We start from the raw sequence: 25,160 nt of genomic DNA, 5'->3' as shown, positions 1-25,160 counted from the left end.
TGGTTAAGAATCTGCCTGTCAATGCAGGGACATGGGTTCGATCTCTGCTCCAGGAAGATCCTATATGCGGCGGAGCAACTGAGTCCATGCGCCAGAACTACTTGAGCCCACACGCCTAGAGCCCCACTAGACTCTACAGCCCACAAACCAGAACTATTGAGCCCGAGTGCCACAACTACTGAAGCCCTCACGCCTAGAGCCCATGCTCCACAACAAGAGAAGCCACCACAATGAGGAGCCCAAGCACCACAATGAAGAGTAGCCCCCGCCTGCCACAACTAGAGAAAGCCCACGTGCAGCAGCAAAGATCCAACACACCCACAAAATAAAAATAAACAAATAAATAAATATATTTTTTTAAAAACTTATCATTGATATAGATGGACTAATACCTACCAAATTTGTTATTGTTTCCTATTTGTTGCCCGTCCTTGTTCTTTGCTCCTATTTTTGTCTTCCACTCTTTTTCTGCCTTTCATGGTTTTAAGAGAGATTTTATATGATTTTATTTTCTCTTTCTTAGTATATTGGTAAAACTTCTTTTTTTTACACTATTCTTAGTGGTTGCCCTTGAGTTTGTAATGTACGATTATAGCTAATCCAGTTCCACTTTCAAATAACACTATACCCCTTCATGGGTAGTGTAAGTACCTTATAATAACAAAGTAATCATAAATCCTGCCCCCGTGCCCTTCCTTGTTTCATTGGTATTACTAGTTGCACTTATGCTTAGAATTTCCACCCTCTGCTAACACTGCCCATTTGTTCTTGTCAGCTATCTACTTTACCCATTAGAGTCCTTAGCATCTTAATCACAGTTACTTTAAATTTTTCTTTTGTCTGATAATTCCAACATCCCCACCATATCTGAGTCTGGTTCTGATGTTTGCATCATCTCTTCAAACTGTTTTTCATCTTTTAGTATATCTCGTAATTTTTTTTGATAGTCAGTTATGATGTACTGGGTAAAAGGAACTACTGTAAACAGGCCTTTAATAATGTGGTAGTAAGATGTGGAGGGAAGAGAAGCATTTTACAGTCCTATGATTAGATCTTAGTTTTTCAGTGAGCCTGTATCTCTGAACTCTGAACTTCACACGTGCTTCTCAGTCATCCCCCTCCCTCTCCCATCACTCCACTCCCCTTCTGTGGGACAAAATGGCTAGACTAAGTCAGAATTGTTTATTTCCCCCAGGTCAGTTAGGCTCTGATTAAACCCCAGCGGGTAAGGCTCTAGTAAAATAGTTTCTACTAAGGGCAGGCCTTGTTAAGAATAGAATACTCTGGCATATTTCAAAATACTTCCTTTTTCTTCCCCAGCTGGAAGCAAAAGGGGATTTTTCTCTGATATTCACTATGAGAACCTGGCCAACTTCCTGGAGGCAAAATTCACAAAAGTGTGGGGGTGCCCAATGACTGGGTCTCCCTGGAGTTTTTATCTCTCAGACGTGTCCACACTGAGCTTGCAGCAATTCATCAGTTTTAGTTCAAGCTTCCCTTCCCTACCACCAGTTCCCACAGAGGTTTCAACTCACAGGTTTCTCTCCAGTAAGTTGTAATTCTCTGTATCTGCCTGTCTGTCTCTCCAATTTAGGGGGCATTGCTTTGTCCTGTGACCTCACCTCCCTGATGAATCTAAGAAGAACTGTTGATTTTTCAGCTTTTTATCTGTTGTTAAGGGGAAGTGGCAACTTCCATGCTAGGCTAGAAACTGTAAGTTGTAAATTTATTTTAAAAAGATGGTTAGGAAGATAATATGGCAAACTGTATGCAGAATGCTTATGCAGCAAAAAATGAAAAAAGAACTCAAATTACATATAAATTCTCACTAGAACAAAGATATAAGCAAAGAAGAGAATAGAAGAAAATACATTAAAATTAAAACCAAGAAACCAATATTATAGTAGTGAATTTGGGGATGGGAAGAATTCTTTCCTTCCTTTTTCCAATTATCTATAATTTGGTTATATTAAAAATTGTAGGGCTTCCTAGGTGGCGCAGTGGTTAAGAATCCGCCTGCCAATGCAGAGGTCACGGGTTCAATCCCAGCTCCAGGAAGACCCCACATGCCGCGGAGCAACTAAGCCCGTGTGCCAAAAAAAAAAAAAAAAAAAAATTGTAAAATTAAGGACTGATACATACATCCAAAAAAAAGTGAAAGATGATCAAGAAGAGATAAAGGATAAGAGAAAGAAAAGAATACCATATAGTAAGCTGAAGAAGATAAATATTTTCTGATTTTATTTCATTTTTAAAATAAGTTTTATTTATGGACATTTTCATTATAAGTGATCCATATTTATGGAAAAAAAGAAAAAAGAAAATCATGAAGAAAAATTAATTATCCATAAACTCATCACTCCATTAGTGCTAGTCTTTTTTTCAAAAACAATGGAGCATGAACAAGGGAAGCATGAGGAAGCTTGGATGAACAAGACCTCAGCCTCACTTAGAAGTAAAACTGTGATCTAGTCACAGGCTCCAAACAGCCTGTTTCCTAATTGGGGTGATACATATAGAACATAAAAACCTGTCACTGTAACAACTTTTAAGTGTGCGTTTCATTGGAATTAATTACATTCACAATGATGTACAACCATCACCACTATTTCCAAAACATTTTCATCACCCCAAACAGAAACTATGTATCCACTCCTCTTTCTCCACAGCCTCCATAACCTCTAATCAACTTTCTTTCTGACTCTTAAAAATTTACCTATTCTAGATATGTAAGTAGAATGGTACATACAAATGTTTGTCCTTTTGTGTCTTGGCTTATTTCATTCAGCATAATGTTTTCAATGTTCATCCACACTGCAGTATGTATCAGAATTTCATTCCTTTTTATAGCTGGATAATATTCCATTATATACACATACTTCTCTCATTCTTCAAGATGGTAGAAACTCTGAGCCCAATGAAAACTTGATATATATAAGGCTTGAAGACAGAAAGGAAGAAAGGGAGGGAGGGAGGAGGGAGGAGGAAGGAGGAAAGGAAGAGGGGAAGGAAGGAAGAGCTGTACTCATCTGTTTATCCATTCCCCTGTTGATGGACATTTGGGTTGCTGCCAACTTTTGGCTACTGTGAATAATGCTGCTATGAACACTGGCATACAAGTGCCAAATAGACTTTTAATAGTTTGCCCTGGCTGGAAAGCCAGGAAAGGACTATAAACAGTCACAGAAGCTGCCAACAGCAATTACCGCAATAGAATAGAATAAAGACATTAACTTTATGGGTTTTCCACGGGGTATGTGGGATCTTGGTTCCTTCACCAGGGATCAAACCCGTGGCCCCTGCAGTGGAAGTGCAGAGTCTTAACCACTGGACTGTCAGGGAAGTCCCAATTTTATGGTTTTATAATAACTTACACTTCTGATTTTTCCAAATTTTCTTGAATACGTATTATTTGCATTAATGAGGGGGAAATCATTTTTTAGAGTTCTTCATCATGACAGACTATATATGTTCTAATCTGAAAAACATGCAAGAAGGAAATAAAAGGGAGAAAGCAACAATGCTGAAGTAACATTCAGCAGTCATTAATGAGGTCAGGATTGTAGGTTAGGAGCACTACTGAGAAACGAGCAGAGTTGGAGCCTGAAACAGCATCTTCTTTTCATTCTGACCAAAGAGAAGGTATTACTTTGCCCTCCACAATGCCTAGCACAGTACCCGGTATATATCAGAAACTCAACAACAAAAGTTGGCTGAAAAAAATAAATAGACGGATAATTCTATAGATATTTGAGCTCTTCTAATTACGTCATTTTTTTATTATACACTTAGTTTTAAACAGACTATTAGAAACATCTCAAGTTTCATAGTAAGTTTTATACGAACCCATAAATTTATGGGGAAATTGGCCAGTAGATAAGTGACAGGAAATTGTAACTCTGGGACCATTATTTAAACTACAACTCTTGACTGCTTACATAAGTTTACAAACCCAGAGCTCACCAACTTACAGCATCATACCTTTTTAGTCTAAGTGTCTAAGTATCTGTAATGCCAAATGGGTCCAGAGAGGTCTTTTCTTATTTGCTTCCAAAATAAACAGCAATGTATCAAACTTAGAAGTACATCTAAAATACATGCTCAAAGTTCAAAATGGTCTATGCCAATGTAAATATAAAAAATAATTAACTTGTTATCTGTACACACCATTACTTCTCATCATTCTTCAAGGTGTTGGAAATTCTGAACCCATAAAAAATTTGATATACAACTTAATAAACACATAGAAAGCAAAAAAAAAAAATTATTTATACTCAACATCGTCCCAGTAGGATTTAAGGTTGGGGGAAATGTAATATTAATCTTCAATTTTTTAAGCAGGTTATAAGGAAGTATTATTCCAACTCCGTAAACATGGGAATAAACAACATTATACAAGGGTGAGTCAAAAATTATTCACACTCTCACTGTAGAATTTAATTAACTTTTAGAAAATACAAATACATCATTTTTTGACATAATCTTGCTTTTCAATACACTTTGTCCATCTGCCAACAAGCTTTCGTATTGCCCTCAGTAAAAAATGTTTTAGGCTGAGCTGCGAGCCACAGATGCACCGCTGTCTTCACTTCTTCCTCAGAAATGAATCTTTATCCTTGTAGGGCTGCCTTCAGAGGACCAAACAGATGAAAGTCCAATGGAGCAAGATCAGGACTTTAGGGATGATGCTTTAACAACTCAAAACGAAGTTTCTGCAGAGTGTCGACAGTGTGGGCAGAAGTGTGCGGATGTGAAGTGTCATGCAAGATCACAACACCCTTGGATAGCAGTCCCCTGCATTTAATCCAAAGTTTAGGCTTCAGCTCTTCAATAGGCATCTCTTTCCATTCATACACACTTCTTAGCGACAAAACACTTCCTCCATACTGCACGCAAAGTCTTCAATAAATAACGGCACCAGGTACACCCTCAGACCGCAAAAAACGAATCACTGCACTCTGCGCTTCTTTCATGCAAATCACAGGCGGGGTATCCCTGCGCTTCTTTCATGCAAATCACAGGCGGGGTATCCATTTTTGCTCACACTGCAGTTACAAATGAACTGATGTAACACATTCATACCTGCACAGCATTGACTGGGGAAACAGTAGCCTTGAACAGAAAGTGCTGATAAGACAGCGCCACCAACAGAAGTTTTAATTTAATTGGAGTGCGGATAATTTTTGACTCACCCTCATATAAATAGCTATATCTTGCGTGTTTTGACTATTATCAATAAATATCCAGCACAGATTTTAAAACACAGTCTATAGGGACTTCCCTGGCAGCACAGTGGTTAAGAATCCACCTGCCAATGCCGGAGACACAGGTTCGATTCGTGGTCCGGGAAGATCTCACAGGCCGCAGAGCAACTAAGCTCACACACCACAACCACTAAGACTACTCTCTAGAGCCTGTGAGCCACAACTACTGAAACCCATGCACCTAGAGCCCATGCTCTGAGACAGGAGGAGCCACTGCAATGAGAAGTCTGTGCACCTCAACAAAGAGTAGCCCCCACTCACTGCAACTAGAGAAAGCCCACACACAGCAACAAAGACCCAATGCAGCCATAAATAAATAAATTAATAAGTTTTTAAAATAAATAAAAACATAAATAAAACACAATCTATAAATATCCTCAAAGAAGAATTTCAGATTATGACTTTCATTTATTAACAGCTGTCAGATGGAAGAAGAGAGATACAGAGTGCTGACTTCAACAGGAATACAAAAAACAGCAAACAGGAATTACACTGAAAGGGAAAAAACAGGAAATAAGGGTAACACTGCTGACAAGTCTTCTTCCTTCAGATGTCTATATGACAAATTTCTCTAAGTTAATTTATTTTCTATAGGCATACAGCATATATTCATTTCTCTCTGATCCTTCCGATCTCTAGAGCAAAATTTCAGAAAAAGAAAACTTGCAACTAACACAACATTGTAAATCAACTACACTTTAATTTTAAAAACAAAAGAAGAAAGAAAAGGGAAACTTGCACACAGTGATATACTATTGCTGGTGCTACCACCATCATCTACTGTATGTTTTACTATGTACCAGGCACTGTGACAAGACTTACATTCATTATGTTATTTATTTAATCTTCACAATAATCCTCAGACAGACTTTACTGAAGTTTATAGAGGCTAAACAACTTGCCCAAGAATCTATTAGCTAATAAATGATGCAGCCAGGATATTAAACATACAGCCCTGAAACAAAAATGTCCTGACAAGTATAAATCATTGATAGGAAGGTGAGCTAAAACTAACAGAAGAACACCAAAGTAAAAACACAGCACATCAGAACATGTCATGACTCTAAGGATTTTGACAGACAGGACCTGCCCAAAACCAACCTGATTACCTACTTAAAAAATTCAATTAACTAAAATATTGAGATGGAAATTATATTTGAAAATCAAACTGTCAACATATCAACTGAAAATTCCTAGCTCCTTTGACAACAGCATATTAGTGACTGTACTTAGTCTTTTTTTAATCCATATATAATACTAGTGTAAAAAAAAGTCAAGAATATCAACAAAAACCTCTTTTATGATTTTTTATATTAAGTATAAACAGATCTGCATAACTGCAGAAACATTTGACATTTTCCTGACTTTAACATTTTGCACAGGGACTTCCCTCATGGTCCAGTGGTAAAGAATCCACCTTCCAATGCAGGGGATACAGGTTCAATTCCTGGTTAGGGAACTAAGATCCCACACGCCACGGGGTAACTAAGCCCATGCCCACAACTACAGAGGCTGCATGCCACAAACTACAGAGCCCTTGTGCCCTGGAGCCCTTGTGCCACAACTAGAGAAGAGAGAACAAAAACCCGCATGCCACAACGAAGAGCCCACATGCCTCAGCGGAAGAGTCCGTGTGCTGCAACTAAGACCCAATGCAGGGAAAAAAAAAAATTGCACAAAAGGAAACCTTCCCACTTTGTAAGCTATAATTTCTAAAGAAAAAAGAAGGAAAGGATGAAGAGAAAAGAATATGAACAGAGAAAAGCAACCAATAACAACCACATCACAATTACATGCCTATATCAGAGATAAAAGGAAATTTACCAAAGCTAACAGAAACATTCAACTCCAATTAACCTAACTTGTTTACAAGATTTAAGTTTTTAAAAAATCTTCTAAATATAAAATGTCAGTTTTGTTGCTAATTTCTTATATTTAATGCTCCAAAAGTATGAGCTTATGGCTTCATAGTTGCAAATCTATATTTATACTCAGTGTTAAAGGACTTTACTAAAGAGTGCCACATGCATTGTTCTCTAGCTAACTAAATCCCATTAATTCTACAGGACTAGCACAGCTTAGAAATACCTTAAACTACATACAAAGTTCATACACACACACACAAACACAAACACACACACATTTTTCCAACCCATTCAAAACATCTGAGTATTGCTAATATTTATATGCTGATTAAAGCATTTCATGTGAATAAGTTCCTAAGTTTTAGCATTTTAAATGTTTTAAATATCCAAAACTGTACTAGATACAGCATTTAGCTACCTTAAGGAATTAGCATTCATTTAAGCCTTTGAAACCTAAGAGCTATTCAAGTCCAATTTTACTCAAAAATTTAATGAACTCTTTTAACCGGCCATTTCATCTACTACCCAGTATCAAAAGATTTTTCATACATTCAGGATATTCACCGCTAGGTTACACATAAGAAAAAATAGCAGGGACTTCCCCTGGTGGCATAGTGGTTAAGAATCCGCCTGCCAATGCAGGGGACACAGGTTCGATTACTGGTCTGGGAAGATACCACATGCCGCGGAGCAACTAAGCCCATGCACCTCAATTACCAAGCCTGCGCTCTAGAGCCTGTGAGCCACAACTATTGAGCCCACATGCCACAACTACTGAAGCCCACGCACTTAGAGCCCATACTCCACAACGAGAAGCCACCGCAATGAGAAGCCCCATACACCAAAACGAAAAGTAGCCCTCGCTCGCAGCAACTAGAGAAAGCCCACTCTCAGCAATAAAGACCAACGCAGCCAATAAATAAATAAATAAATTTATTTTAAAAAAAAGAAGAGGCAATTATGTGAAATATCTTACTGTATTACCAAGTTATTGTTATAATTTCCCCATAAATACTTTTGCATTAAAATTGAGAGAAGAGGATGCTGTGTAAAATACACTGAATAAGAGTACTAGATAACTAAAATTTGATCATTTGAGCTGCACCTAAAATAGCTATAGCCAAGGTGTTCAAGTTCATGAATAAGGAGCTAATAAGCCTGTTCTCTGACCTCAACTTTCCATTGTTACAAACACAAAATTGTTATTAAAAAGAAAAAGCATATCCGCACACACAATTTTTTCCTGGCAACAGCAAGAATACTGAAATACCTGTTTCCTTAGGTATCAACCTAGCCCAAAAAAAAAGCAACAAGTTCCTCTTAAAATATATCATTTTACAGGAATTTTTAAATTTAATATACACAATATATCAAGCACGATATCAAGAAGTGTGTTAAGCACCATCACTCCATACTCAACATGAAATAAAAATGAATTGCCACTGTTTTGAAAAATCCTAAAATGTCAAAAAGAATCTTCAATATAATTATCCAAATAGGTAAATAATGCACAGATCATAGCAAGGCCTAAAACCTGTAATTTTTAATAAGAATTTTTATTGAGATATAACTGACATACAATAAACTGCATGTATTTAAAGTGTACAATTTGATATTTTTTTTCTTGTTAGTAATGTATATATGGCAATCCCAACCTCCCAATTCATCTCCCCTCAACACCCTCCCCCACCCTCCCCACCCCGCTTTTCCCACTTGGTGTCCATATGTTTGTTCTCTACGTCTGTGGCTCTATTTCTGCCTTGCAAACCAGTTGATTTGTACCATTTTTCTATAGTCCACATATATGTGTTACTATACGATATTTGTTTTTCTCTTTCTGACTCACTTCACTCTGTATGACAGTCTCTAGATCCACCCATGTTTCTACAAATGTCCCAATTTCGTTCCTTTTTACAGCTGAGTAATATTCCATTGTATATATGTAACACATCTTTATCCATTCCTCCGTTGATGGGCATTTAGGTTGCTTCCATGTGCTGGCTATTGTAAACAGTGCTGCAATGAACACTGGGGTGCATGTGTCTTTTTGAATGATGGTGTTCTCTGGGTATATGCCCAGTAGTGGGATTGCTCGGTCATATGGTAACTCTATTTTTAGCTTTGCAAGGAACCTCCATACTGTTCTCCATAGTGGCTGTATCAATTTACATTCCCATCAACAGTGCAAGAGCGTTCCCTTTTCTCCACACCCTCTCCAGCATTTACTGTTTGTAGATTTTCTGATGATGCCCATCCTCACCAGTGTGAGGTGATACCTCATTGTAGTTTTGATTTGCATTTCTCTAATAATTAGTGATGTTGAGCAGCTTTTCATGTGCCTCTTGGCCATCTGTATGACTTCTTTGGAGAAATGCCTATTTAGGTCTTCTGCCCATTTTTGGATTGGGTTGTTTCTTTATTTTGATATTAAGCTGCATGAATTGTTTATATATCTTGGAGATTAATCCTTTGTCTGTTGATTTGTTTGCAAATATTTTCTCCCGTTCTGAGGGCTGTCTTTTCATCTTGCTTATAGTTTCTTTTGCTGTGCAGAAGCTTTGAAGTTTCATTAGGTCCCACTTATTTATTTTTGTTGTTATTTCCATTACTCTAGGAGGTGGGTCAAAAAAGATCTTGCTGTGATTTATGTCAAACAGTGTTCTTCCTATGTTTTTCTCTAAAAGTTTTATAGTGTGTGGCCTTACATTTAGGCCTTTAATCCATTTTGAGTTTATTTTCGTGCATGGTCTTAGGGAGTGTTCTAATTTCATTCTTTTACATGTAGCTGTCCAGTTTTCCCAGCACCACTTATTGAAGAGGCTGTCTTTTCTCCATTGTATATCCTTGCCTCCTTTGTCACAGATTAGTTGACCATAGTTTATCTCTGGGCTTTCTATCCTGTTCCACTGATGTATATTTCTGTAAAACCTGTATTTTAAATTGTCATTTAAATTAATTTAACTACACTGATACTGATAAAAGAAGAGTGATGAAATTAAGAGGTGGAAAATGTATGTTGATTGAAATTCGATAGAAAAACACATGAAAACTCAGGAAATCCTGGCATAAATATAGTATCAATGAAATAATTTTTTGCAAGGTCCTCAGCATCTCAGCAAAGTTAAAGTACCACATTCTACTGACAAGGTACATAGGGCCTTCACAAGTTATTTAAGTTTTTTAAACCTTGTTTCCTTGTCAGGGACTTAAAAAAAGGTTAGAGTGAATGACATCTCCAGTGTTTTCCTGTTGTGACATTGTAGAGTCAAAAGAAAATTGATAAACTCATATAAGCAGATTTTTATGCAATGATTAGTTTCAATAATAACAGAGGAGGGTGGGGAATCGCCAAAACGTTGCACTAGAAAACTAAGGTCTCATTCCCTGAACTGCAAATGCTCATATACTATGAGGCTACAAAAATAATCAGAAGTTCTGGGACAAACCAACAAAATGAGAGTACATTAGCAAGACTAAATTAACACACGTACACAATAACTTTAGACATTAACAAAATACCAAACAAGCATTTAGGACTATGAGAGATTTTTTTAAATCTGATAATATTAAAGAAAATGAAAATGTTATAAACTTAACCACTACCCATATCCACACCTCTCTAGCCTCACCTGCCACAGGTAAGTGGGTCTTCTGCCTGAAGTCAGAAGATAGGCCTCGTGCTCTTTGAATTATCCTGGAGCTCAGGTCTCTTCTTCCCAGTTTCTGCTCTCAACTTTTACAGGCTGTTCTGCCATATTTAGTGCTCCTGCTGGATCTCACATTCCACTAAGTACCCGCTGTCTCTCAGTATCGCCCCTCCCCCCATAGCTAAGCAACTGGACAGCTGTTTAGCTTTCGTTCTTCCCTTCTTCCTCTTGCACTTTTTCACTGCAATGTGGCTTCTACCATATCATTTTACTAAAACCAGACTTATCAAGGTCACTCACCAACAGCCTCTTTGTGCTAAATCCAGTAAATGCTTTACAGTCCTTATCTTACTTACAGATCTATCTATAACATGTGACCTATACAATACTCTTTCCTTTTATTTTTTTATTTTTCTGATTAGCAAATACATGTTAATTAAGAATTGAAATATGACAGAAAAAAATGGAAAAGTTTGATTGTAATCCCACTCTCAGACAGCCACTGTTAGCAGTACAGTATATATTCATTAAGATTTCTATAGATATGCTAATATATGGGTATATATGTATTTTTTTAAGTTAACAAAAATTAGATCATACTTGGGACTTCCCTGTTGGTCCAGCAGTTAAAACTCCATGTTTCCACTACAGGGGGCACAGGCTCAATCCCTGGTCAGGGAATTAAGATCCTGCATGCCTCCTGCCATGGCCAAAAAGATAAACACAATAAAAAATAAAAATAAAATAAAATTAGATCAAAAATCAAAAATCAACAAATGGGACCTAATGAAACTTAAAAGTTTTTGACAGCGAAAGAAACCACAAACAAGACAAGAAGACAACCCTCAGAATGGGAGAAAATATTTGTCAATGAAGCAATGGACAAAGAATTAATCTCCAAAATATACAAGCAGCTCATGCAGCTTAATACCAAAAAAGCAAATAACCCAATCCACAAAGGGGCAGAAGACCTAAATAGACATTTCTCCAAAGAAGACATGCAGATGGCTAACAAACACATGAAAAGATGCTCAACATCAAAAAAAAAAAAGATGCTCAACATCACTCATCATTAGAGAAGTGCAAGTCAAAGCCACAATGAGGTATCACCTCACACCGGTCAGAATGGCCATCACCAAAAAATCTAGAAACAGTAAATGCTGGAGAGGGTGTGGAGAAAAGGGAACCCTCCTGTACTGTTGGTGGGAATGTAAATTGGTACAGCCACTATGGAAAACAGTTTGGAGGTTCCTTAAAAAACTAAAAATGGAACTACCATATGACCCAGCAATCCCACTACTGGGTATATACCCAGAAAAAACCATAATCCAAAAAGAAACATGTTCCACAATGTTTATTGCAGCACTCTTTACAATAGCCAGGACATGGAAGCAACCTAAATGCCCATAAAGAGATGAATGGATAAAGAAGATGTGGCACATATATACAATGGAATATTACTCAGCCATAAAAAGGAATGAAATTGAGTTATTTATAGTGATGTGGATGGACCTAGAGACTGTCATACAGAGTGAAGTAAGCCAGAAAGAAAAAAACAAATACCATATGCTAACTAATATATATGGAATCTAAAAAAATGGTTCTGATGAACCAAGTGACAGGACAAGAATAAAGATGGAGATGTAGAGAATGGACTTAAGGACATGGGGTGGGCGGGGGGGGGTGAAGGGGAAGCTGGGAAAAAGTGAGAGAGTAGCACTGACATATATACACTACCAAATGTAAAACAGATAGCTAGTGGGAAGTTGCCACATAACATAGGGAGATCAATTCAATGATGGGTGATGACTTAGAGGGCTGGAATAGGGAAGGTGGGAGGGAGTCGCAGGAGGGAGGGCATATGGGAATATATGTATAAATACAGCTGATTCACTTTGGTGTACAGAAAAAAACTGGCACAACAGTGTAAAGCAATTATATTCCAATAAAGAGCTCAAAAAAAAAAAGATGAGGAAAACTATAATATCATTAAAAAAAAAAAACTAATGATAGGAGCAAAAACATAGATAAAATTCAAAAACAGTATGCTGAATGAAAGAAGCCAGCCAGAAAAGAATGCATACTTATTCTACTATTCTATTAGGTGAAGTTCAAGAACAAGAAAAACTAACCTGTGGTAAAAGACATCAGAACAGGAACTGACTAAAGGAACCATGTGGGATTATTGGGGAGGGAAAGATTCACACAAGATTACACATTTATCAAAACTCATTCAATTGTATAGGGCTTTCCTGGTGGCACAGTGGTTAAGAATCTACCTGCAAATGCAGGGACACGGGTTCAATCCCGGGTCTGGGAAGATCCCACATGCCTCGAAACAACTAAGCCCGTGCGCCACAACTACTGAGCCTGCATGCTGCAAATACTGAAACCCGTACACCTAGAGCCCATGCTCTGCAACAAGAGGAGCCACTGCAATGAGAAGACTGCACACTACAACAAAGAGTAGCCCCCGCTCGTCACAACTAGAGAAAGCCCACGTGCAGCAGCAAAGACCCAACGCAGCCAAAAAACACCAAACAAAAAAAAACTCATTCATTTGTATAGTTAAGTTCTGTGCATTTCTCTATATGTAAATTTTACCTCAGAAAAATTTAAAGCAAATACTAAAATTTAAAATTTTCACTTCATTCAACATTTTTCCATACCAATTATATAAAAAACCTCATACCGGTCAGCATGGCCATCACACCTGTCAGAATGGCCATCACCAAAAAGTCTACAAATAACAAGTGCTAGAGAGGGTGTGGAGAAAAGAGAACCCTCCTACACTGTTGGTGGGAATGTAAATTGGTGCAGCCACTATGGAAACAGTATGGCGTTTCCTTCAAAAACCAAAATAGAATTACCATACGATCCAGCAATCCCACTCCTGGACACATATTCAGACAAGACAAGACTCTAATTCAAAAATATACATGCACCTCAATGTTCACAGAAGCACTACTGACAATAACCAAGATATGGAAGCAAACTAAATGTCCAATGACAAATAAATGGATAAAGATGTGGTGTGTGTGTATATATATATATATGTGCACAATGGTGTGGTATATATATATATGTACATACACACACACAACGGAATATTAGCCATAAAAAAGAATAAAATAATGCCATTTGCAGCAACATAGATGGACCTAGAGATTACCATAGTAAGTGAACCAGATCAAAGATAAATAGCATATAATATCACACGTGAAAAAAAAAATGATACGAATGAACATGTTTGTAAAACAGAAAGACTCACAGACAGAAAACAAACTGATGGTTACCAAAGGGGAAGAGGAGGAGGGATAAATAGGAGTTTGGGGTTAACAGATACACACTACTAGATATAAACAGTAAAGACCTACTGTACAGCACAGAAAACTATACTCAATATCTTGTAATAACCTATACAGAAAAAGAATCTGAAAAAGAATAGATATACGTATAACTAAAATTACTCTCCTATACAGCTGAAACTAACACAACATTGAAAATCAATTAGGGCCTCCCTGGTGGCACAGGGGAACCCGCCTGCGAATGCAGGGGACACAGGTTTGAGCCCTGGTCCAGGAAGATCCCACATGCCACGGAACAACTAAGCCTGTGCGCCGCAATTACTGAGCCTGCGCTCTAGAGCCCTCGAGCCACAACTACTGAGCCCATGTACCGCAACTAGTGAAGCCCACGCACCTAGAGCCTGTGCTCCGCAATGAGAAGACACCGCAATGAGAAGCCCCCACTCTCCACAACTACAGAAAGCCTGTGTGCAGCAACAAAGACCCAATGCAGTCAATAAATAAAATAAAATTTTTTAAAAAAGAAAATCAATTATACTTCAATTTTTTTAAAGCCTCAAAATTAAGACAAATTAATCACTTAATTACTTTTTTTTTTTTCAATTATCACCTCACTCAGAAACAAGACTATACCGGGAATTCCCTGGTGGTCCAGTGGTCGGACTCAGCGCTTTCACTGCTGGTGCCAAGTTCAATCCCTGGTAGGGGAACTAAGATCCCAAAAGCTGCACAGCATGGCCAAAAAAAAATAAAAAAAATTAAAGAAACAAGACCATACCAATTGTGTGCTCCCCTGGTTTATAAATTTTGTGAAAGCAAAGATTCTGTCTATATAAAATTGATCACCATTATCTTCCCAGCACCTATCACTGTGCTGGACACATAGGAGATGCTGTATATGTGTTATCTCTGGTGGTTCTCAATGACTTACTAACAATATTTATAACTTCATTAAATTTCTAGATCATTTACTGACTCGATTTTCTGACCTCATGTGTTAAATGTAAACACACATGCTTGACAACATTGTTCATCCAGCAGCAAAGAAGCTTCTCCACATTTTCAAAAGAGCAGCCAAGTTGAGTCTAACATTGTGCTCCTCTCTTACACGTATTTCAATTAAATATTTAAAGGCATTATACTTTTCATGAGCTTGTTCCCTAAGATTCATTCTCAATTTACTTCAACGTCTGTCTTCTCACCATCAAATTCTGGCTCAGTCTTCTAAACTACCCTGATTTCTGTTATACCTGAAGATATTAAATTTTTCTTCTTTCTCTCATGTATCTCATTCAAATATCACATTATACAGTTGTTCATTAAAGTAAAACTTTTATCCAGTATCTATTTTTTTTAGTATTTATTTACTTATTTGGCTGCGCCGGGTCTTAGTTGTGGTACTTGGGATCTTCACTGCCAGCATGCAGGATCTTTAGCTGTGGCACGTGGGATATAGTTCCCTGACAGGGATGGAATCTGGGCCCTTGTCTTGGGATCGCTCTTGACCACCAGGGAAGTCTCTATCTAGTATCTGTTAACATTGTTCTAACAAACTTACTAGCATAATTTATGAGAATGTTGGATTCATTTTTAACATAGCAAAAGATCTGTACCAGGCCAAATACAGCTGCTAATCATCTGAGCACCAACTCAAAGGTAAGACAAAATTCCCATCTTCACTTTCCCATCAGTGCTTACACTTTCTTCTGAAAAACAAAAACCATAACAAAACCATTCTGTTCCTATCTCTGTCAAGGTTCCTTCCAAGAACACCGGAGTTAGCAGTTCCTCAAGGAGAGAGCCCTAATCATGAACTCAAAAGACAGTGAATAGCAAAACCAACAAAGAAGACCCAGATAATAGCCAGTTTAACCAGCTTTAGGGAACGTTTTTCAAAGTACAATTATGAGGGCTGGATTAGTACAAAGAACAATTCACAAGCACTAAACCCACATTGTCTTTGTCTGGCCACCTAAACAATAAACTGCAAACAGCAGAGGCAGGGAATGCTCTCATGAAATACAGAGACAGTAATAAACATCTGGAAATGGCAACAAAATAAACACACCAGGAATCTCAGAATAATGAGAAATGGGATGACCCTTTCTGAGCAAACACATGGGGCTAGTCAACAGGTTCTAGCCACAAAACACAAATTTATTAACCTACATTTTTCCAATGAGGAAAGACTATCATACCGCTAAGACGGATAGTAATAAACTGCCAATGTTATCTTTGATTGATAGCTTGAATTTTATATGCAAACATAACAGTAAAATAATAAGTTTGTGGAGGAGCAAAAAAGCCAATGAAAATTGTGTGCAGTGATAAGCAAACTTATATTTTATATAACTTGTCCAAAATTAATTTGAAGAACAACAAAAGGCTGACAGCTTTTTATTTTACTAAATAAGCGCATTACAGAAAATAAACAAAAAAACCCTCTCACTATCTAGCATCATAAATTTCAAATATAAAAGTACATTGTAATACAGGAAAAAATGGACACACTTTAAAGGTAAACACATAAAATTTTATAAATTTAGCCTAAGAGAAAACAAATTATATTGAGAATAATATTTTCAATTCATCATGAACTTTATGATAAAAACTCTTATCTCAAAGAGCATTTGGAAACCTATTTAGTGTTTTAAAGAAAAAAAGAGTGCAAAGCATAATAAAGTTATTAGAGGAGCTTAACAGAGATGCTTTAATGGGTGATTCTAATTTACCAGTTTATGTTAACTATGAAATTTCTACAATTTTAGCAATAGTTTTCAATTTTTTTCTGATATAGAATCTTTTTTTCAAAACAGAAAACTCTGGGCGGCAAAACGATCAGTCTCCCAGCCAAGTCTGGGGAGGGTCAGCGTGAGGCTGTGGCCTGTGGACTCCAGTGACAGCCGAGGTGGTCGCTGCCAGCTGGGGCTTGGGACTTGAGAGTCCACACCACACACGTGGTGGGCACCTCAGGGTCAAACTGAGGCTCAGGGAGGCTCCGCTGAGCACCTGGGGCCGCCACCACCCATAGACCGTGTTCCTGGTGCGCCTGATTTCCCAGCTGCTCGGGGCTGTTCCCCCAGCAGGCTGCAGTGGGCCCTGGCCTGTCTCAGTGTGTTGAACAGGCATGCCTGCAGGCCTTACTACAACATGCAACCAACAGGCCCAAGTGAGGTTACCTCCCTCCCTGGCAGGTGGGTCCACCTAGAGCTTGAGGAATGCTGGTCCCCAGGAAGATATCCATCAGCCCCCTGGAGAGCTGGCTGACCATTCACTATTCCTGCCCAGACGTGACGCTGAGGTCCCAGGGACTGTGTCTCTTATGAGTGTATGCCCAGCCAGGTGGGGGAAAGGGTCAAGAAGGCGAGGTAAGGGGGCCCAGGATGCACCCCAGAAGCAGTGCAAAAACCTGTTCCAGATCTGCTGGCAGGACATGAATCATCTCAAGCTGGTCAAGAGGACCCAATTCCTATGGCAGAAAGTCAGGGAAGGATGCCTGAAATGCAAGCAGATCAAGTTCAAGAGAGACCTGAGGCTCATCTGGTGGATGGTGGGCCTGAAGGAAACCCCTGCAGGCTGCCAGACTCCCAAGATGTATCTGAAGGGCAAATACATCTCCTGTCCCTCTTGCCACCCCTGTTACTACTGAGGACCCACTTAATAAATATTCAGAGAACTCAGCTAAAAACAAAAAAAAACAAAAAATTCTGAGTATTACCTCCCCCCATGCCCATAGCTGGATTTAAGGAGTACTGATTAAAATAACAAAACTACCATGACTTTTCAATAAATTTTATACATTACAAATATGCAAGATCTATTATTTGTTCATTCAATATTAAAATGTTAAACGCATATATGGATTTCCAAACCCATTGCAGAGATCCACAGCCCACTCTTTATCTCCAGTCATTCATCTCTTTACAGTCAGTTTCCCACTAAAGAAAGTATCAAATAGCTCACTAAACTGGCTTATCTTTAAAATCACTTCCAATCCGGAGATTATAAGATTCTGGGACAATGCAAATTTCTTAAAAGAATGTAGGGATTTCTAGAGAAATGATAGTTGATCCAATATTTAAGTCATCTCCCTCCCAACATTCTATGTAGATAACAGTAAAGAAATTTTAAAAGCTATGACCTCACACGGAGAAGGCAATAGTGGTGGACAGATGGCAACATTTTTGTATGATGGATGAAAGCAGATGAGGGACTCCCAGGGTAAGATGGCAGATTGAACACACATATTTAATTTTGCTCCCGCCCAAAAGCCTACTAAAACAAAGATAAAGAAAATTCTGTTGTTGTTTTGTTCTTTTCTTTGGACACAAACCATAAGGATCGAGAGAATGGAAGAAACAACAGCAACAAAACTTTAGATGCTGGAAAGATGGATAAGTGTTAACTGATTTGGTCAGACATATTATATAAGACAGCAGTGCTGACAACTAAGAACAAACCAGTTTATACTACAGAATCCTCAAAGGGTTCGGGAACTGCCAGAACAAAGAGGGGGAAGGGAGACTAAAGAAAGAAAGCATCAGGTGAAAGCTGTTTGAACAGTTGGACACCTACACCCCATGCCTCCTCCAAGTTGCTGAGTGACCCAACCTCAATGAGGCAGCAGATTAGAGATTTATTCTCTAAAAACAGTAAATCATACATGGTGGAAGATGAAGGTATCCTAACAAAAAGAGGCAAATTATGCGTGTCTTCATATTAAATGCTCTATGGCTCATTACCCAGCCATCTTTTCCTGAGTTCCCACACCACTGGCAACTAGACCTCTGGCCTCCGAGCAGAAAACTGGGATACTCTCTGGGAAATCTGACCAGGCCAAAACGAAAGACAGACACTGGAGAGAGCCCCCAAAAACCGACCCAAACCAGTGGTTTCAGTCCTGACCACATACTGCAATCACCTGGGCAACTTTAGAAAATACTGGTGCTAATCTATGCAGACAGAAATCAGAACAGTGGTTGCCTCTGGGTAGGGAGTGGGGAAGATAGAATAAAGGGATATGAAGGAATTTTCTAAGATTTTCACTATACTCTGTACCTTGTGTTAATTACACAGGTGTATACGTAGCAAAATCATCAAACTATACACTTAAAGTCTATATATTTTACTGTGTACAATCACCCCTAAATTTTTAAAAATACTGCTACCTGATGTATTTGGTCTCTCAATCACAGGGAAACAACCAAGGAAGATTACCAGACCTCTGAAGGGGGCCTCTACTGCTGAGACTATACCAAATAGAAGAAAAGTAACTTGGAAGAAACAAGCTATGCAAGGAAAAAGAAAGCTTATGGCATCTATGAAACAGGAAAAGAGATAGAGGAATAGATAACTGAGAAGAGGATGGGAGCTAAACCTACAGGCCTGCAAAGGGAAATATATGGTCAACGGGCTCATCTGCCTCCTTCACAGAGCCCCAGAAAGCCTCAGCCCTTGAGAGTCTCCAAGTATACAGTCAGTGGGGAAGAAGTATGGGGTTGAAGAACAGGTTAGTGGTTTAAAGTCTGGTAAGGTCTGTATATGGACCTCCAGTTTCCCTTCTCCACTATTCACATCCTCTTATAAACTGATTCTCTGGAAACACTGGCTTGGAGAGACTCCAGGCTCAAAAAGAGTAGAGTGAGGCTCAAGGCTGAAAGCCAAGGAATAAAGCAGAAGTATGTACAGTGAATAGCAGCCGCCACCCACAGCGCATTTCCTTTGCCCAGTTCTCAGAACACTGAGAGCCAGGCATGCTACCTCCCCCACAGTTTGATTTAAATGTCCCTTTTGCAAGCAGCCAAACCAATTTTCATCATAGCACTTCTCCTAATAGAGGATAAAGGTCTTTTCTTGAACTTCTACAATTCCGCCTAGACTCTAAACTCTTTAAAGGCAGGGGCAGCATCTTAATCAGCTTTGTATCCCCAGAGCCTAAAACAGTGACACTCTATATTAAACACTCTATAAATCTTTAATTGATCCCAGACACTGGAGATAACATACAAAAAGAGATTTAAAAACCCCGGAAAACTAGAACATGCAAGGAGTAATTTGGACTAGGTCTTGAAGGGAGATTAAAGACTAAGGTTTATTGATGAAATGATGTCTGGGATTTGTTTTAAAATAATCCCACAGCCACTCTCCCCACCCCCAAAATCAGCTCTATTTCTATATACTGGCCACAAATGTTTTAAAATATCATTTACAATAACATTAAAAAATACCAAATACCTAAGAATAAATAACAAAAGGTATGTAAGATTTTTATATAGAAAACTATAAAATATTAGAGAAAATTTAAAAGACATAGGTAAGTAGAGGAATATACCATGTTCATAAACTGGAAAACTCATTGTTAAAATGCCAATTCTCTCCAAATTGATATACAGACTTAATTCCAATTTCCAAAATTTGTAGCAATGGACAAGATTCTGAAATTTATATGGAAACACTAAGGGCCAAGAACTGCCCAGGCAACAGGAACAACCACCAGGACCTCCCTGGTGGTCCAGTAGTTAAGAATCCACCTTCCAATGCAGGGGATGAGGGTGTGGTCCCTGGTGGGGAAACTAAGATCCCACAGGCCAAGAGGCAACTAAGCTTGCACACAACTAGAGAAGCCTGCAGCGAGGAGCCTGCACACTGCAAAGGGAAGTCAGCACAGCCAAGGGGAAAAAAAAAAAAAAGGAACAACCAATATGAAGGCTTATTATAAAGTTACATCAATTAATACAGTGACATTGGTACAAGGATCTCAAATAGACCAATGAAACAGAATAGTGTCCAGAAACAGATCCACACTTATACATTTATCTGATTTATGAAAAAGTGTCACACAGTGCAGAGGGGCAAGGATGGTATATTCAGTAAATGGTGCTGGGTCAAATAGATACCCATATGGTATAAAGTGAATCTTGACCCCTACGATCCATCTACAATTTACTATGAATTGTACACCTTAAATGTGAAAAGTAAAACAAAATAAAACTTCTGTATGGTAACATGCGAAAATATCTCCATATTCTTGGGCTAGGCAAAGATTTCTTAAATAGGGCACAAAAAGCAGTAATCATAAAGGGAAGGATTACATATATTTCATTAAAATTAACAATTTCCATTCACCAAAAAAGGCAATTAAAAGAGTGAAAAGGCAAAATACAGAGTGGAAAAAGATTAAGTCCAGAAAGGACTCATGGGAGATAGATGTGTATACACAAACACACACAGAACTTATATCCAGAATAAATAATTACAAATCAATTCAAAAAATAATAGTAAGACTTAAAAGGCACTTCACAAAAGACGACATATAAGTGGCCAACAAAAGATACTCAACCACGATCATCACAAAAAAGTAAAATAAAACCATACATATGTTACTACACTTTTACCAAAATAGCAAAAATTTTAAAATTGACAAGCATTAGCAAGGATATGAGGTAAGTGGAATACCATTCCCTGCTAATTGATAGAATACTTCGGGAAAATGTTCAACTGTACCTAAAGTTTTATCATTTACATACCTCATAAACCGAGAGTTCCACTGCTAGTATTAACCTCAACCTAGCAATGTTCTGTCTCTGGATCTGTAATAGTATACTTAGTAAAAATTCTTTACCTACATACTCAAGATTGTGCACTTTTTGAAATATATTATACTACAACAAGTTTTCTAAGATTTCTTTCACACAAATTTCTCAGCGACCTTAAGGCTAGCATTATACAATAGAAAAGGAGTTTCTGGTAAACTGCAGAAAGTTTAATAAAATTTTTAAAAAAACAAAAAGCTGCTAACACATTTCAGCCCTGAACAAAGGTAAAAACTAAGAACAGATAACTTTTCTTGATCTTTATGAAGCACCGGATTTCTTTCAGCAATGAAAGGAGTCTGTTATTCTACACTGTAACCCAAAGAAAAGATATCTTTGCAAGAAAATGCTGAGTTTTGAAATCACCTCTAACAACAACAGATAGGAGGAAAGTGAAGGAACCATTCCAAAAGTTTTGGTTAACTCTTCTGTGAAAGGATGCCAATTGAGTTGACCTATGATGCCCAAAAAGACAGAAAGACACAAAGAAATCACAGCAATTCTAAAGCAAACACCAACACCACAATCCAACCTACCGGAAATTCTGCGGTTAATTTGAGGTTTGCCCCGCCAGTCATAAGGTGATTCAAGGATGGCTACAAAGCTCCCCAAGTGCATCCTCGGGCGTCATCTAGCACACCTGGCTCGCCCATCACCTGCCTGAAGACATGGCCTTGCGCAGAATCCCGGAGGCCAATAAACTTTGCCAGAGGCGCGGACGGTCTCGCCCCATCAGGTCACCAGAAGGTGGCCTCGAGGGCAGCAGTAAAGAGTCAGTATTCCCCGCAGAATTTACGAGGAAGCGCCCCCGAATTTGCGTCGTCCCTCCACCTTCCTGGGACTCCACTGGAAGTCCCGCTGGCGAGCTTCTTCCCCAGCACCCACGGGAGGAGGGTCCCGGCGGCCACAGGGAACTTAGGCCCCAGCGGGGCCGCGCGCGCCCGCCCCGCTCGCGCCGCAAGTTTGGCGGCGGCCCCCACTCGCCGCGCTTCGGCCCGCCTGTGCGCCCCGGGAAACCCGGGATCGCGGCCCGCCCGGCCTGGCGCGGCGCCCCTCACCTTGGAAACGTTGGGTGGACTCCGCGGTAAACATTAACTTCCCATCCAGCCGGCAGCCGCGCCGCCGCGTCTTAGCGCCTCGGCCTCGCGCCCGGCTCCTCGGACCGCCGTCCGCGCCCCCTCTCGAGCGCCGCGCTCACTCAGGAGCTCCGCGACGCCCCCGACCCAGACCCACTCCTCCCGCGCGGCCGCGGTTTCAACTACCACCCGACCCCTAGCCTGCCCGCCGCCGGCTCCTCCTGGGTCCGGCCCGGCCGCGTCAGGAAGGCTCAAGGCGCAGGCGCGGAAGGGCCTTAAAGAGACCGGGCCGCCTCTACCGCATAATGGGTTCGAGCAGGTTAGGGGCCGGGCCGGCCGGCCGAGAAAAGAAGCCGAAGGGATTGGACCGTGGGGCACGGGGGCGGGGAACTGCCGCTTGTTCCTCCGCCTCTCTTTCAACTCTCCAGCCATCGGACCCACAAATTGCTGAGTTCCCCAGTCTCTTGAACCGCCCGTTGCCTGCAAGAGCTGCACCAGGCACTGCCCCTCCGGGCCCGAAGCGACCCCGCGCTGCAGGCTGAGGGCCTCGCATTGCTGCACAGCCCACGCGCCTGTCTCCCGGACCGCAGCCACGCGACGCCGCAGAAGCGCAAGCTTCGAGGGGCCGCCCGGCTTCCCTGAGAGGTGACCTCGTCATCTCAAAAACAATAATTAACGTGTAAATGGCACTTGTGATTACAGGTCACGCTAACATCAGTCGTCTAGACACACTGGGTTTATGTAGAGTCCGGCAGGGACATGGGCACAAATATGTGAGGTCCAGCCAGGGCAGTCATCCAATATCAACGAAGAAATTCTTAGAAGGAAAGTACTTAGGAACAGAAAAACCTACTAATTCTAGTCTAATCCCAGGAAAAACAGGAAAAAAAAAATAATTATAATTATAATAAAGGCAATATAAGTTACGTTCATTATACATTTAGAAGTGACAAAATGGTAGTAATTAGCACAAAAAAATGCCTAGAAATTAGATAGCCCTGATTATTGCCTAATTTAAATTTATAATCTCCAGAAGGGGTTCCACTGTAATAGGCATTTCAGAAAAGAAAAATTCTCCATTTTTTTAAAAAACAAGATTAGGAAATACCAAAAAATAGGAACTAGATCCATGCCCTCCACCCATCTAAAAACTTGAAATTTTATCTGAGGCAAAATTTTGCATAACTTTAGATTATGCTATTATTTAAAGTAATTTCAGCTAACAATTTCATTGCAACTGAATCCATCTTGTATAAGAAAGCTGAGACATTTTGTTAATCTACCTTTCCTTCCTATATTCCATCTATCAGCAAATCCTATAGATTTTACCTCCCTAATTGTCCTTGAATCTGTCTTCTATCTCCTCCATCACCACCCTCATCCAAACTGCCTTTGTCTGGGAGGGCCAGGGGCCTGGCAGGGCTACTAATTTAGTCTCTACTTGGTTTACCCTCCTGCCCTCTAGCCCCTCTCTAATCTCTTCTCCACACAAATGGCTATGTGATCTTTTATCTTCCCGCGTGTACCGCTTCAGTGGCTTCCCACTTTCTTAGACAAAAGCTCTTAGCTAAGTCAGGCTTGCCCACCTCGCCACTTCTTCTCACCACTCAGACCACATTCCATCTCCTCTCTGTTCCAGCCATGCTGGCTTCTTCCAATTCCTCAGTTTTCTCTCTCCACAGACCTTTTGCATGTGCTTTGCTCTGTGCCTGGAAAGCTCTTCCAATCATCCTCCTTCTGACCACACCTCTAGTCTCTACCTCTGAGAAGCACCTTCACACTTCCTACCCTTGGTCCATTCCTATCACATGGCACTGAAGCTGTAATTATATGATTATTTTGTTGAATTTTTGTTTCCCCCACTGGACTAGTTACATCAATAAGGCCAGAAGCTTGGTTTTCTTTGGTTCATGGTTGTATTTCCATATTTGTTCAATATATGTTTTGTTTCATCAATAAATGAGAATCACAAAATGCTAGAGCTTCAACTAGATATGGCTTGAAGGTTACCTAAGTCATAGATAGATAAAATGTCACAAGCTAACATTTGGAATCAGAGTCTAAAAAGAGTTCCCTGGTGGTGCAGTGGTAAAGAATCCGCCTACCAACACAGGGTACACAGGTTTGAGCTCTGGGCTGGGAAGATCCCACATGCTGCAGAGCAACTAAGCCCATGTGCCACAACTACTGAGCCTGCGTTCTAGAGCCTGCAAGCCACAATTGCTGAGCCCATGTGCCACAACTACTGAAGCCTGCGTGCTCATAGCCCGTGCTCCACAAGAGAAGCCACCGCAATGAGAAGCCTGCGCACTGCAACGAAGAGTAGCCCCTGCTTGCCACAGCTAGAGAAAGCCCGCGCAGAGCAATGAAGACCCAATGCAGCCCTAAATAAATAAATAAATAAATAA

The 25,160-nt window shown here is 39.7% G+C and overlaps 1 protein-coding gene across 12 annotated transcripts in view; it reads right to left on the bottom strand.

Moving 5' to 3' along the window:
- EVI5 (ecotropic viral integration site 5) overlaps positions 1–22,992 on the bottom strand; it is a 229,532-nt gene extending 206,540 nt beyond the window's left edge. For 10 of the 12 annotated variants that reach the window (XR_009049764.1, XR_009049766.1, XM_057712875.1 and 7 more), the window contains exon 1: positions 22,213–22,289. Coding sequence is in view for 8 of the 12 variants with exons in the window: in XM_057712875.1 (XP_057568858.1) it covers positions 22,213–22,254 (42 nt within the window). In the remaining 4 variants the exon portion in view is untranslated. Of the gene's footprint in view, positions 1–22,212; positions 22,290–22,734 lie in introns of those variants that run through there. The other 2 variants (XM_057712910.1, XM_057712901.1) reach the window with 1 other exon arrangement.
- Positions 22,993–25,160: the final 2,168 nt, after the last annotated feature.

Source organism: Hippopotamus amphibius, chromosome 1 (assembly GCF_030028045.1).
Source record: "Hippopotamus amphibius kiboko isolate mHipAmp2 chromosome 1, mHipAmp2.hap2, whole genome shotgun sequence".
In the NCBI taxonomy this organism is placed as follows: Eukaryota; Metazoa; Chordata; class Mammalia; order Artiodactyla; family Hippopotamidae; genus Hippopotamus; species Hippopotamus amphibius.
The sequence above is the reverse complement of the archived record's forward strand: the minus strand, read 5'-3'. Positions and strand labels throughout refer to the sequence as shown.